Source organism: Hipposideros armiger, unplaced genomic scaffold (genome assembly GCF_001890085.2).
Source record: "Hipposideros armiger isolate ML-2016 unplaced genomic scaffold, ASM189008v1 scaffold_340, whole genome shotgun sequence".
In the NCBI taxonomy this organism is placed as follows: domain Eukaryota; kingdom Metazoa; phylum Chordata; class Mammalia; order Chiroptera; family Hipposideridae; genus Hipposideros; species Hipposideros armiger.
Genome location: NW_017731690.1, coordinates 1,471,598 through 1,486,269, shown reverse-complemented (window position 1 = coordinate 1,486,269; position 14,672 = coordinate 1,471,598). Strand labels below are relative to the sequence as shown.

At 34.9% G+C, this 14,672-nt stretch overlaps 1 protein-coding gene across 4 annotated transcripts in view; it reads left to right on the top strand.

The window, feature by feature from the left end:
• Positions 1-14,672, top strand: part of THEMIS (thymocyte selection associated) — a 170,310-nt gene that overhangs the window by 76,243 nt on the left and 79,395 nt on the right. For all 4 annotated transcript variants that reach the window (XM_019661211.1, XM_019661212.1, XM_019661213.1 and 1 more), the window contains one exon: positions 2,135-2,593. In XM_019661211.1, the coding sequence (XP_019516756.1) occupies positions 2,135-2,593 (459 nt within the window). The remainder of the gene's footprint in view (positions 1-2,134; positions 2,594-14,672) is intronic.

Here is a 14,672-nt window from a genome sequence, read left to right as displayed (position 1 = left end):
CTTCACTATGATTGCATGCTATGTATATTAAATAATATTGTGATAAACAGTTGGAAATTTCAATTTTTATAATTATTCCCTATTTGGGTGGGAATTGAGATAGAATGAAAAAAGAGTAGGAAAAAAAAGAATTGATGAGCACATATTCTGCACAGTGAACCAGGAAATTATTCTTGCTCTTCTCGGAATGGAGGGTCTGGAAAGGCTGATTCATGCAAAGGAAAGGCGAGCTCATATGATGCATATATAAATTTTGTGCACTGGAATAAATATGTTTTCATAAGCAATATCTTTTAAGTCATACATATAACAGGGAAGTGGCCTGGTGTGGTGGCAAGAGTGTGAGACTTGAATGTCAAAAGTCTGATTTGAGATTCTAGAGCCATGACTATGAAAATCATGGCCACTTTCATATCCCCCAGTAGGTTTGTTTTACTGTCCTTCGAAGGTTATTATTAATGTGAGGATAAATGATGTATAGGTAAAAAAAATCATTCAGGTTATAAATTTCTAAACAAATGTCATTTGTTACTATTACTTTTAATGATAATGATTGTGGATTATTAAGAATTAGTTAAAAATGTAAACTTCTTGAAAACCTAACATTCGGGAACAAGATCTTAAAGACTAAACTCACTTATTGACTAATTTTCAATGGATCAATTTATTGAATTTCCTTATAATTTTTGTTTTTCTAAGTGACATGGTCTTTGTGAATATTTTCTCCTAATTTATAAATAATAATAATTCCCATTTTAATAGATACAATCAAATATGGAACACATATCTATTTTCTGTTTTTTAACTTACTTTATGAAAGTCATGTATTGGTTTATTTTATAATCACTGTCATAATCACTCAGCCCCAGAAATGTGTTTTGTTTTCCTTTGGAAGAAAGCAAATTATGTTTTCTCCGGTGGAAAAACAAAAACAACAACTACTATACTCTATCTAAAAGCTTGCTCTAGTTTATTATGTGGCTGTTTATAAGAAGGGGCTTTTGGATTGGCTATAATAGTATATGAAGAAATAATCTAATCAATTTTTTTTCTGTACCCTGCTACTTAGTATGCTAAACTGTGTACTTAATCATTTTCTAAGAGAAAACACACAGATTTATAGATGGATTTTTCTTGCAGTAGAGACAACCAACAAGACAGCTCTGAAGTGTGTGATTAACTTGAAATAATGGTGGCCCTTAGGGTTTCAGACTTTTTCTACCTCATAACATTTTAGGTTTGTTATTACCTTAGGTGAACTCAATTCCCTAAGAAAGAAAATGCTGAATTAATTTTCTGTGACTTATGTCATCAATATAGCTATGATAGAAAAAAAAAACTGTGTCTCTACCATTTATGAGATTCTAGGTAGCTATTTTTTTAAATGTATTTCACAAAAACTGCTGAATTTTCTATACCCTGATGATAATGATTGTGGACTCTTAGAAATAAATCTTCACATACAGACAAATGAGATTAAACATGTGCGTGCATGTGTGCACATGCGAACACACACACAAATTCATTTACTATGAAGAATTAAAGAATACTATTTTATTAGATGTTCCCTGGGAAAAGACATAATAAAATAAGTTCCTTGAAAGTACATGTTTCTTTGCCTTACTGTCTTCAAGCACACATGCAGTGGATACTATTCAATTTCTAAAGGATTTCAGGACAGATTGCACATGCTACTTTACTCATTCCTTGCCAAGATTGCATCATCCACACAGGAAGTTTATATCTAAAAGCAACCAAAATCTTATAATGTTTTTGTTTAAGCAAAGGTTGACTACAAAAGTAACTAGCCATAAATCTTTGTATAGTAAACTAAAATATACATAAAGGGCATTATAACTCGGTTAACAATGATGTGATATGTAGATGAATTTGGTTGAAATGTGTGTGTTGGGTAAACTAATAACTGTACACTTGAAACCTATATAATTTTATTAACTAATGTCACTCTAATGCATTTAATTTAAAATTCCCAAAACAAATATTTCTAATCTTTAAAAAGGTACATTACTTTCAAAAGCTACATTATATTTGTTTTATAACCCTCTTACTGTGATTTTGGTATGAGAACTTTTATTGTAAGAACCCTTTGTAATTCACACACTTCTGTTCTTAGGTCTTTTTAAGATTGTGGCTGATAAAACTCCGTACCTTACTATGGAAGAGATTACAAGGACCACCCATATTGGACCAAGTAGACTAGGGCATCCTTGCTTCTATCATCAGAAGGATATAAAACTAGAGAATCTCGTCGTAAATCAGGGTGAGCGAATCATGCTCAGCTCAGTCGAAGAGATCAATGGAGAAATAATGGTGAACTGTGGAGTGGTAAGGAACCATCAAAATCACTCATTTACTTTGCCTTTGTCACAAGAAGGAGAATTCTATGAATGTGAAGATGAACATATTTATACCCTAAAGGAGATTGTCGAGTGGAAGATCCCCAAGAACAGAACACGAACTGTAAAACTCACAGATTTTTCGAACAAGTGGGACTTAATGAACCCATTCCCTAAAGGCTTTTATGGTGCCCTGATTCTCAAGCCCATTTATGAAATTCAAGGTGTGATGAAATGTAAGTATCCACTGAGACTGATGCTGTATGAACAGGAGGAGCATTGTGGGATGTAGGAAAGAGAGAGGCTTTCAAGTCTGCAGAATGGGGCTCTGTCCCTGACTTGTCCATTAAACCCTCTGAGAGTTAGATTCTAATCTGTAGTAAATAAGCAAAGCACATATTTGTTGCAAGAATCAAATTCAATAATGTATATAAGCACATGTACCATGTTTCCCCGAAAATATGACGTAGCCAGAGAATAAGCCGTAGCATGATTCCTCCAGGATATGGAGGGCACGCACCCCTCACATGAGAGTTTTATGACCTGTTTCAGGGAGAAGGGTGCCTTTTCCACAAACTCCTTCAGCTTAAAATATTCAGTATGCCAACGTGCCATATTTTGGCACCTAAAATCATGCTATATGGCTTATTTTCTGGCTGGGTCTTATTTTTGGGGACACAGAGTAGATTATGTGGTGCTATCCAAATGTAAGGTGCTATAGCTGTCTCATACAGACAAATTAAAATGATTATTTTATCACTGACAGTTAAATGTGGTTAGAAAAGAGCTACTTTTTAATATAGAGTGTGTTTGGTTAGAAAGAGACTTTAGTGTATGGAGGTTGTGAACAAAGAGGCTAAAATGCAGTTTCCTTGATGAGTCCCTTACCGCTATTTTTGTGAAAATCTTTTTTCGGCTACCATGACTGGTCATAAATCTTCTCTATGAGTTGGGAGTACTTCTCACTTAAGCAAAATGATGTGACAAATTAATTCACACATAGGTTTGTTTAAATATGTATTCTTCAGAGGATTATTTGTAGTTTAAACTAGGAATAGCTGGAGAGAGCTTTGTTATCCTAAAAGAATTACTATCTTGCATTTTCAAGATTAGGCACATAATCAGGGAAAGTATGGAGTTGAGTTCTGAATTTGAAGCCACAAGTCCTGGATTCTAACTCTGGATCAATAACTTAATCAGTGGTAGCTTTGGGTGAGCCTCTGCAAATCCAATGATGATATCTCCTTTGCCCGCTTTGTGGAGTTGTTTTGAGAATGAGATAAAGTGCTATTCAGGTACTTTATGTAATATACTTGAGAACATAAAACAGTATGTAAAAATATTTGGCAAAGTATACCCTCTCTCAAATTCTATATATCTCTTCTCCCATTAATATTGTTGGTTACTTGCACAATTATGAAAAAAATTAATGTGAACCTTTGGGTAGGTGTTACAACTACATATTAAATTTTGTTACACATAAATATAAATATTTAACCAGAAATTGATGAATTAATTTGAACTAAAGGTATAGGTAAGGAATTTTACTCAAGTAGTGATTATTTTTTTAAGCTACCAAAAAATTGAGGCCACAGCGTGATTATTTTTTACTATGATGAAAAATTGAGGTCACAGAAAATTTTAAACCTAACATTAGTGTTTTGTTAGCTAACCCAAAATGTGCAATCAAAATTAATGATTATTTTCTTTTTGTTTTCATAAATGATGGATAGCATTTTCTCATCTTAAAATTTGTTGATTTTCTAAAACTATTGTCATCTCCTATCCCACAGCTTAAAATGAAGGCCAACCCAGAACCTAAGTACATGAATAAGGTGGTTACAACATTTAATGCATTTAGATTAGGGGTTAAGAAAGGCTTCTCTGAGGAAATGGCATTGAAACTAAGACCTGAAGAATAAGTAGGAGATAGTCAGGCAAAGACTGAGGGGACAACTTTGGAGGAAGCGGTAGCAGCTTGGGGCAAAGTAGGTAAGCAAGAGATTGGAGCTGCGATGCAGCTGGTGTGAAGAAAGAGAGAAGGCAGGTTGAGACAAATACCAAATCATGCAGTGGGAGAAGTGGAATTAGTCATGGAGGGTCTTCAAATACATGCTAAGGATTTAGCTTTTGTTTAAAGGGTACATTAATAAAGGTTTTTCAGCGGAAAGAAACATGGTACAAGGAGTGAGGCCATTGGGCTTATAGCAGGATACTGAGAGATTAATTCAATAGTGATCTCAAACGTACAGAGAAAAGTAATTGGTTTTAACAGGTTATTTAAAAAGTACAACCAGGGCTGGCCGAGTGGCAGGATGGTTAAGAACTGGCTTGGGATGCCAGAGGGCCCTGAATCGGATCCCACATATGAGGGCCAGTGACACTGCCCTCTACAGCTAAGATGCTGAACGGCAGCTTGACCTGGAGCTGGGCTGCTGTGAGTCACCGGCAACAGCGTAGGCTGCAGCCCCTGCTGCAGTGGGTTGCCATGGGCTACCGTGTGTAGCCAGCAGCCAGCGGGAGCGGCCAGCAGCCGCAGTGAGCAACCATCCAGAAGCCAGTGACTGATCTGCCTTGCCCGGGAAGAGCGCAATGATGGTGCCAACTTGGGCCAGTGAAGCAACGTCCTCCACAACTAGACTGAAGAACAAAAAAAGACAGCAACTTGTCTGTTCCCCTTCCCCCAATTCCCCAACACAGTTCCCATCCCCCCAACTCCCCAATAAAAATCTGAAAAAAAAGAAGTACAACCAATAGAATTTGGAGGTCTGTTTGAAGGGGTAAAAAATAAACCTGACTCCAAGGCTTCTGGCTTGATCTACCGGCTGGATAGTGGTACAGTTTGTTAAATATAAACATTGACAAAAGAGCAGGGGATTTTAAGAGAATTGTTCAGGTAAACTTCAATATAGTTTCCTACTAACCAAGATCCCAGAAGAAAACCTTTAGTTGAAACAAAATTCTTCCCAAAATGTTATAGTACAATTTCCACTATTTTATGATATTAAAATTGAATTTTGATTTTAATTATTTTTCATCTTTGATTTCTTAGGCATTATTTTAAACGTTAGTTCTTATTGTGTAGCAATTTCAGGGCAGATGTTCTATGAGATTGCTTTGCATGTGTCCTGACTGCAGAATATCCCCAGGAAATAGAGGACGAGTATAAAACACAAAATGTCCAATTCTGAAAAGTGTTGTTGTTGTCCACATTTTTCTTCTAAATGTAAAGTAGAGACTATTTCTTTTTAAATCAGCTTAGGCCTTGTTTTACATTATTCTTTCTTAAACTGAAGATTCAAACTTTCTTTAAAGTCAAGGGCTTGTTACTAAGTTGCTTTCCAGTGGCCTTGAGGGTCAGGCACAGCTCAAACCCCTCTTGGCTGGAGTCCTTCCTTTCTAAAGTGACAAGAACAACCGTACATCTGAGTCAGGGATAGGAAGTTTTCGAGAAACTTTAGGGAAAAAGCAAAATGAAAAACATTGAGAACTACAGGAAGTTATGAAATATTGGTTTGCTGAGAAGAGAGCATAGCAAGTAAATAGAGAAAAGAGGAAATAAAAGATATTCTACGCCTAGTGCTACTTTTAAATATGTATATTAATGTAAAAATTTAAATAAAAATTTAAATAAAAATTTAAATAAAAATAATAAAGAAACGCAGCAAAAAGTATTTAAATGAAATAATTGTTCCTGGAAATTCTTCATCATAATCTGCATTATAGGCCTGAGATCCCTCTAACTCTCACATACATTTAATAATTTTATAAAAATTATATATTTTTGGAAAACAGATATAAATAATTATCCAAGACCTCTAATTACTTGTTGCAGATAAGTCATAGAAAAATCTATTTGTGCCTTTCACAGGAAGATAAAATTCATATTAGTGTAGTGAATAGAATGCATAATATTTGCAAATGAAAAATTGAGTCAGCTATTTAAAGTTGCTTGAAAAATCCAGAAGTCTTTGCCATTAAAACTTTTTTAATGGTGTGATGTTTTGAAATATAGATTGATAATTACTTCTTCCCTAACTGAAATTTTAAGAGTTGGAACGCTGCATCTCCTTTTAGGAGAAAAACTCAGTGCCTTCCAAAATTTGGGGGTACAGTTTTTTTCTCAGATATGTGACATATAAATTCACTTACAAACAGAAGGCTGAAATCACACAATCTGAAAGGTGATATCAGGAAGGCAGTATATGATTGTTGGGTAACAGGTGATAAATGTATAGCAGAAAAAGCACTTTGATCTTTTAGTATTCTGAGAGAAAGACTACTTCTTTCTCTCATTTTATTTTTAAAACTCCAATTCCTATCAAAGTAAAAAATGTCAAATAGTGGTAAAAAGACTTATAACAAAATTATTAGCAAAAATTGTGCCCTTGATCATTCCCGAATTTCCCCACATTCTGCTATTCCCTCGTCCACCCTTTAAACATTATGTCCCTGTTTTCTTTTCTTTTTTTTTTAGCTGAGCCATCCTGCTACCTGTTGGCAGCTCAGCGGCAGCTCAACTTGAGCCGGGCATCGATCCGCTGTTGCTCAGAGCTCAAACTCTTGCGCGAACTCTTAACCAACTGAGCCACTCGGCCGGCCCCCAAGTCCCTGTTTTCTTGCATTTGCATTTACATTTCCAAATGCAGAGATTTTGCTACTTTTTAAGTTGTTGGCTTCAGACAGTAACTACCTACTTCCGCATATGGCGATGAAGGTTTAATTCTCCCATATTTCTGCTTCCTCTTCCCTGTTCTCTTAGTATATGGTAAGTCATGGTTAAGCATTTGTATTTTCTTTCTTTTTTATTTTTTTTAGCTGAGCCATCCTGCCACTTGTTGGCAGCTCAGTGGCAGCTCAGCTCAGGCCAGGAACAGAACCGGCGACCCTGTTGCTCAGAGCTTGCACTCTTGAGTGAGCTCTTAACCAACTGAACTACTCGGCCGGCCCTTGTATTTTCTTTATTGTGACAATTCCTTGTGGAATCAAGTGGTGTATGGTGACTATAATTCCATTTCTGTATAACTCTTTGGTTTTCTGTAATGATCACCTTATTGTTTCATGCTTGGTTTTCTTCAATCCTCTCCTAAGCCTTGAAGTATTCTCAAACATCTCTATTTTAAAATTTTAATTCAATGCAGTTTCCCACAGAGACCAAAATGTCCAGAGATCTGCTTTTTCTATTGTTTTTTCCTCCTGCAACGATTCCTCCTGGAACTCTCCATCCTCATCCTCCAATTTGAGTTTGTTTCTCTCTAAATCTACTGCATAGGTGTTTGTCTTAGCTCAAGCTGCTGTAACACAAATACCATAGACTGGGTGGCTTATAAACAACAGAAATTTATTTCTCACAGTTCTTGAGGCTGGAAGCCTGAGAGTAGGATGCCAGCAAGGTCAAATTCTGGCAAGGAACCTCTTCCTGGAGGCTGACTCCTGACTTCTCATTGTATTCTCAAGTGAAGGACAGCAGAGAGGGGCAGCTAGCTCTCTCATAATTCTTATAAGGTCATTAATCTCATTCATGAGGGCTCCACTCTTATGACTTTATCTAATTTGAATCACCTCCCAGAGGCCCCGCTTCCAAATACTATCACACTGGGGGGCATAGCATTTCAAAAATATAAATATTGGGAGACACACACATTTAGTCCATAACAGTGCTGTCCTGGGACTACCATTTAAAATCATCCTGATGGACCCCCTTTGACTTTTTTCTGTGTTTAATAGTAATCTTTGAAATCAAATAACTTCTTTCTTGGTTTTCTTCCAGTACTGAGAAGCCCATCTCCCACTGCTTCCTGAGAAAGGGGAAGAGAATATTAGTTAGTTGGAAGACCTACATATTTGAAAAATCTTTATTGTATACTCACATAAGATAATCTTTACAAGATTATCCATGGTATTTTAAAATTTCATAGCAACATGCTTTGTGGTGAGTCAGTTATTTCATTATGATGGCAGTTTTCAGTATGGAAATTTAATTCCTTCATTTCTAGGATAATTTCTTTGATAATTTCCTTTTAACCGTCTTTTTTTTCTCTCTCTCTTTTTTTCTTTCTGTAACTTCTGACTTCATGTTGAAGCTCCCATACTGATCTAGTACTCTTTTCTTCTCTATTTTATGTCGCTTGTCTCTGGTTTACTTATCTTCAGGGAAAATTCCTTAACTACATTTCCAACTGTTTTAATGCATTTTTAATTTTAGCTATCATATTTTTAATTTCCAAGAGCAATTTCTTGCATAATTTTTTAAATGTTACCATGTTCTTGTTTTAAGGGTGCAATATCTTATTTCTCTGAGAATATTTTACAATTTTTTAAAGTTTTCTACTTTTGCTTGCATTTTATATGCCTCTTTTGGGCCTTTTTAAAAAAGCTTTGGACTGTCCTTGTTAAATGTTTTTCTGAAATCCCTGTGATTGTTTGCCTTTTGTTTATATTTACACGTGAGACATTATTTTAAAAAAATAACAAGTGAAGCACTATTTATACACAAGCTCTTTGTTCATGAATTTTAGTTTTCATTTTTCCAGCTTTTTCATTGGCACAGTTCCCCAAGTCCCGGTTCTGTGAGTCTTTCCTCTAGGACTTATTCAGTTTGACTTGATAATTTTCTTGATATCTTCTGGGGCTTCTGAAACTATTGTAGCTGAGCAGGGAAGTTGCTGAGGGTTTCACTGTTAGACTTAACCAAGAGAATGAGATTCGCTCCTTTACTTTCAGTGCCGTGTTTCCCCTCTGCGCCTATACCTGGTTTCCAGATTCTGGGACCCTGTATCTACTGTTTTCTGCAGAGGCAGAGGTGGAAGGGGTGGTCATCTATCTTCCCCAGATTAGAGTCGGAGACCTGGGTTTATCTACTCTTCAGACATTTAAATAATTTTCTTGTTCTTGCCACCCAGCTTCTCTTCCATTTTCAGAGGAGTCTTATATATGTCTCCAATTTTGTAAGCTTTGTGGGTTCTGTGGAGCAAAAACTGGCTGACCTTTCCTTCGACTCCTTAGGTGCATAAGTGTTCCTTTTCCTCTTCTGCCAAATCATTTACTCTCCTTTCATCTGAGTTCTGTCTTCATTTAGCTGAAGAATTGCCAATGTCTTTTCGATTCATTGAAACTTTTTCTCTTTTTCTCCTTTTTACACTTGTGGTAAATTTGAGGGAAGAAAGGGTTGGAAAGCAACATATTTCACCCATAAACTCATTAATTAATGAAATTAGCCCTTACTCATAGTTTTTCCTGGTCCTAGTGTAATCCTGAAAGAACTGATTGCTAATATCGTTAAGTGATAAGTATAACTTATAAACTTAATAATTTTAATAAAATATAATTTTCAGTAATTTATAAAAATAGTCAATTTCTTATGTATTTATTTTTATCTTCTCAATGCTTGAGATAAAGTAAATATTCAATGTTGAATAAATTAAATACATGAATGAATGAATAAAGCAACTAAAATAATTGTTTCTTGAAATACATATTGCACAGCACAATGTCCCTATTTAGGTGAGAAGAGAGCTTTCTCACTTACCATATTCAGATCCAATTTATTATAATGACATATGTATGAATTTAATAGCTGAGGAGAATATTCAATTCATGGCACAAAAGTTATTTATATTCATATAGCAGGTTCCATTTTTATTAGTAATGCTTTTCCTAACATGTCTATGAAAATACTATGACTTAATGATGTTTAGAACCAGTGGATACTCTAGTCAGCTTCTATTTTATTTGTTTCTTTAGGCAGAAATCTTATTGCTAATAGAAATATCAAACAACAAGAAAAGTATAGTTTTTACTGTATACATGAATTTATTTATGTTTAGATTACCCACTATTAGTGTTTTATTAGTGTTCCAGAGAAACAGTATATTATAATATTACGTATAGTTACTATTATATATACATAATTATTAATTTTAGGGCTTGGCTTACGCAATTATGGGGACTAATAAGTTTTGCATATATAGGACAAGGCTGGCAGGCTGGAAACTCAGGCAGAAGTTGATGCTGCAGTTTGAGGCAGATTTTCTTCTCTGGGAACCTCACTTTTTGCTCATAAGGCCTTCAACTGATTGGATGAGGCTCAGCCACATTATTGAGGGTAACATCCTTTATTTAAAGTCAACTGACTTTGATGTTAACAACATCTACAAAATACTTTCACAGCAACACCTAGGTTAATGTTTGGTTGAGTAACTGGGCACTATAGTTCAGCTGAGTTACATAAAACTAACCATCACAAACATCAATGAAGAAAACATGTTGAAGTATATCACCCAGTATAAGAAACAGCTATTCACTTTTCTTAGCTTTTATAAACATGTAAAAGAGCAGTGTTACAAGTAAACCCACATCAAAAGCCAGTATATTTATTTTAAATGACTCTTGATTTCTCAGTGAGGGCCATGGTGATTATTTTTTTTTCCTGCTACAAATGTAAGAGAGCAGTCCGAAAGGCAGGTTCTGTATTTATAAATACAAACAGCAACAGAACCAGAGAAGAACCATCTAACAAAAAGGAAATTCACACGATAGCATCTCTTAAGTAGAAATAAGGTTAAAAACATGGGAAAATTTAATTCAAAAAATATTCATAAAGAAAATTGATACCAAATGGAAGAGCTATAAAGCAAATTTTAATTTAAAAGTCTAGAATAAAATAGAGCTCAGGAATTATTAGTGGCTCTAATAACCACCATAAAGAGTGAAAGTGATGCAAAAATATAAACAGAACAATCCACTGGGTAGCTGAGAGCTGGAGATTAAATTTATGAAGGCACTTTTGAGAAAAATAAGTATAATTTTGGAAAGTAAATGACAAATCAAACTGAAAATTTCCAACAAATATGTGAATTATTATTATTATAGTTAAATAATAATATAGGAAGAACTAGAAATTGAGAGAAACTGCAGGGCTAGAATTTAATTGTTTAGAAAAAATATGTAGAAACAATCACCTTGGCTTCGACACTTGAATAAGATTGCCTCAGTAGATTTCCAAACTCGTACTACTAACGCAATTCCAATTGCAAAAGATAGGTCCTCATATATTGAATTGAGGCTGAGAGTATTCCAGAATTATATTAACTCTCCAAGAAAGCATGCATTACCCAACATTACCAAGCTTAAATGTAAATCTTTATTTTTTCTTTCAAGATAATGTTTAATGTATTCCCCAAATTCACAGGTAGCTAAGAGTTGTTGCAGAGGGAAATGCAGAAAAGCACAACGTTATGATTAACATTAGCCCTAACTGTAAAGGGACTTTCCCTGAAAGAATAGGCAAAAGGAGAAGGTTTAGTGAAATGACTCAGCAGCATAAACAGAAAAACAGTGTAGCCTTTTTAGGGAAAATGGAGTGGACCTTTTCCTCACAAGAGCTCCCTTTGGATAACCAGGAAAAATATCCAAGCAAGAACAATTGGTGTTCACCCAAAAGAAAAATTGGGAAGTCTAAATTAAGGTTTTATGAGTATATATTATTTTTACTTCAGTTTAATTTGCAACTAGAAAATGTGTAATGAGCACCTTCATGAATATCTCTTGTGCTCTGAGTTGCTGCCTTCTTATTTCTTTATCATTTTGAAGTCAAGATAAAATTTCTGGGAAATTTTCCAATTTAACTGACTCTCTATGCCCCGTTGTTTATTTTTTGTTGTTGTTGTTGTTGCGGGCTGTGGTGGGTAGAGAGAGGATTACATTTTTTCAATTGTAAAATAACAAGTGATTGTTTAAAGAATTTATAAAACATAGTCGCGCGCACACACACGACTATAATTATATATACCAAAATGTAAGCAGTGGTGATCTAAAGCTGATAAATTTTTTCTCCCCTCTTATTTTGTTATGTATTTTTATCAGCATGTAACGTTTTGTTTTGTAGGAAAAACAAAAAAAATATTGATTTCTTTATCTTTCTCTTGGACACATACTTACATATAATAAAATTTGTCATATAAATCAGTTACGCCCATTCCACTTTAAAAACTTAGGATGTAATTACCAAACTCTGTATAATTTTAAACAAATATAAATTTTATTCTAACTTCTGCCTATGGAGAACTTAAAACATGCAAGAGTAAAGAGACTAGTTATCAGAGCCAGCCGATATCTCCAACAGTCCTGAGGGGGGGCTTTAGGATTAAGAAAAGAGACAGAAGAGAGAGAGTTACCGGGAGGACTCCAGTAAATACTGAAGACCCGAGTTTATTTTCCAACATCCTTATATATATATCCAGGGTACATGCAAAACAAAAGGGATAAACATGCATTTACCTTATTCAAAAGTAGATCATTAACTTTCTGCAAGATACTTTAAAGGTCAGGGAGACCTTAGGGGGTAAGCCTCCCAGAACACTTCCTTCCATTAACCTAAATAGCTACAATCTTCAGTGTCTCTTTAGGAACTGGCGGAACTCGCCTGGTACCTTAGTGTTAAGTAAACATCCTACAGGTGCAAAAAGGAGCAAAACAAGATGCAAAACAATGCATCACTAAAGCCAGCCTGCACGGTTCCCAACAACTAGTATAAAAAACCAAGAAGGGTTTTGTTTTAATGTACTAACATACATGAGAGCAAAATACGTAAAATTTGAAGTTGATGCAAAATAGGCAGATTGAGCTGTCTGTACACTGGGTATCTAGGGGACTCATGGCGATGGGTAGAGAAGGGCCAATGCTCTGATTCTGACTTCTCTTCCCATCGTGCTGTCAAATTAAACTGGCAAATTCCTAATTAAATTTGGTCATTCTTAATCTCAAATATTTTTATTTCATCCTGCAGTAGTTATCTTTTTCTCTGCCTAGCTTTAAAGGGATTAATTCATCTGCATGGTCTTAATTTTCAGTGAGTCTCCTGTCCAAACCCCGTGCTCTAGTTTAAAATCCCAAAGCTGGATTACATGTTAATCATTGACTATACCCTGTTCTATATGCCTCCTTCTCTTTGATCATGGTGTTCATATCATCTGCCACATTCTCTTTCTTATCTTATCTTGGCTTCCCCCCATCCTTAATGACTCATGTTGCAGCCACATCTTTCATAATATCTATCTTTATCACCATCCCCAAACTAGATGTGTTATTTCTTTCACTCTTTTTCTGCCTAGTGGGGCTTTAATTGAGACTTTTATATGATTCTTTTTTCTCTTCACTCTTAGCACATCAATTATACTTAAAAATATTTTTAGTGATCGCCATGCAGTTTGCAATATACATTTATAATCCAAGTCTACTTTCAAATATACCATTTCATGGGTAGTGCAGGTATCTTATAACAAAATATTCCCAATTCCTCTTTCCTGCCCCTTATAACAACATTACTGTCATTCACTTCATTGTCTATGAGCTATGATCATCCAATATATTGTTGCTATTATTATTTTGAACAAACTGTTATCAGTCATATCAATTAAGAATGTAAAAAATAAAGTATTTTACTTTGCCTTCATCTATTCTTTCTCTAATACTCTTTGTCTCTTTATGTAGATCTGAGTTTCTGACCTATATCATTATTCTTCTTTCTGAAGAACTTTGACATTTCTTCCAAGGCAGGTCTACTTGTGAGAAACTCAATTTTTATTTATCTGAGAAAGTTTGACATTAAACTGACATTAGACAGATTAAAAAGAGAAAAGCATACAAAGTTATATAAATTTTACATGAAAAATGTACGTAAGTTTTGCATAACATGGGAGTCCTTATAAGGAAATGAAGACCCAAAGAAAACGTGAAAGCTACATGCATTTATATTGGGTTGAACAAAGAAAGGCAACTGTGGAAAAGTAAACTATGTGAGGAGGTTAAAGAAAGGTAAGATAAATTTTAAACAAGGTCTGTTTGTACGGAATTTTCTTGGCTTTGACTTGTGGCGAAGAACATTTCTTTTCTCCTGGTACAGGAAGAACACCTTTCACATGGGGGTTTTTATCTCCTGTTTCCAGGAGAAAAGGCGATATTAGATGCCCTTCTTGCATCTGCTGTTCTTCAAATACTCAGCTCAAAATAATCCTTATGCCAAAATGGTATATTTTGGAGTGGTATATTTTGCCACCCTTGACTTTTGTAGGGTAATTTCATTGGATACAGAATTTTAGTTTGGAAAGTGTTTTTTTTCAACACTTTAAATATAGCACTTGCTGTCTTTCTGTTGTCTTGGTTTCTGACGAGGAGTCCAATGTAATTATCTTTCTTCCTCTATAGGTAAGATGGTTTTTTCCTTCTGTCTTCAAGTTTTCTTCTTTCTTTGATTTTCTGCAGTTTGAATATGATATGCTTAGGTGTTGATTTTTTTTGGCATTTATCCTGCTTATT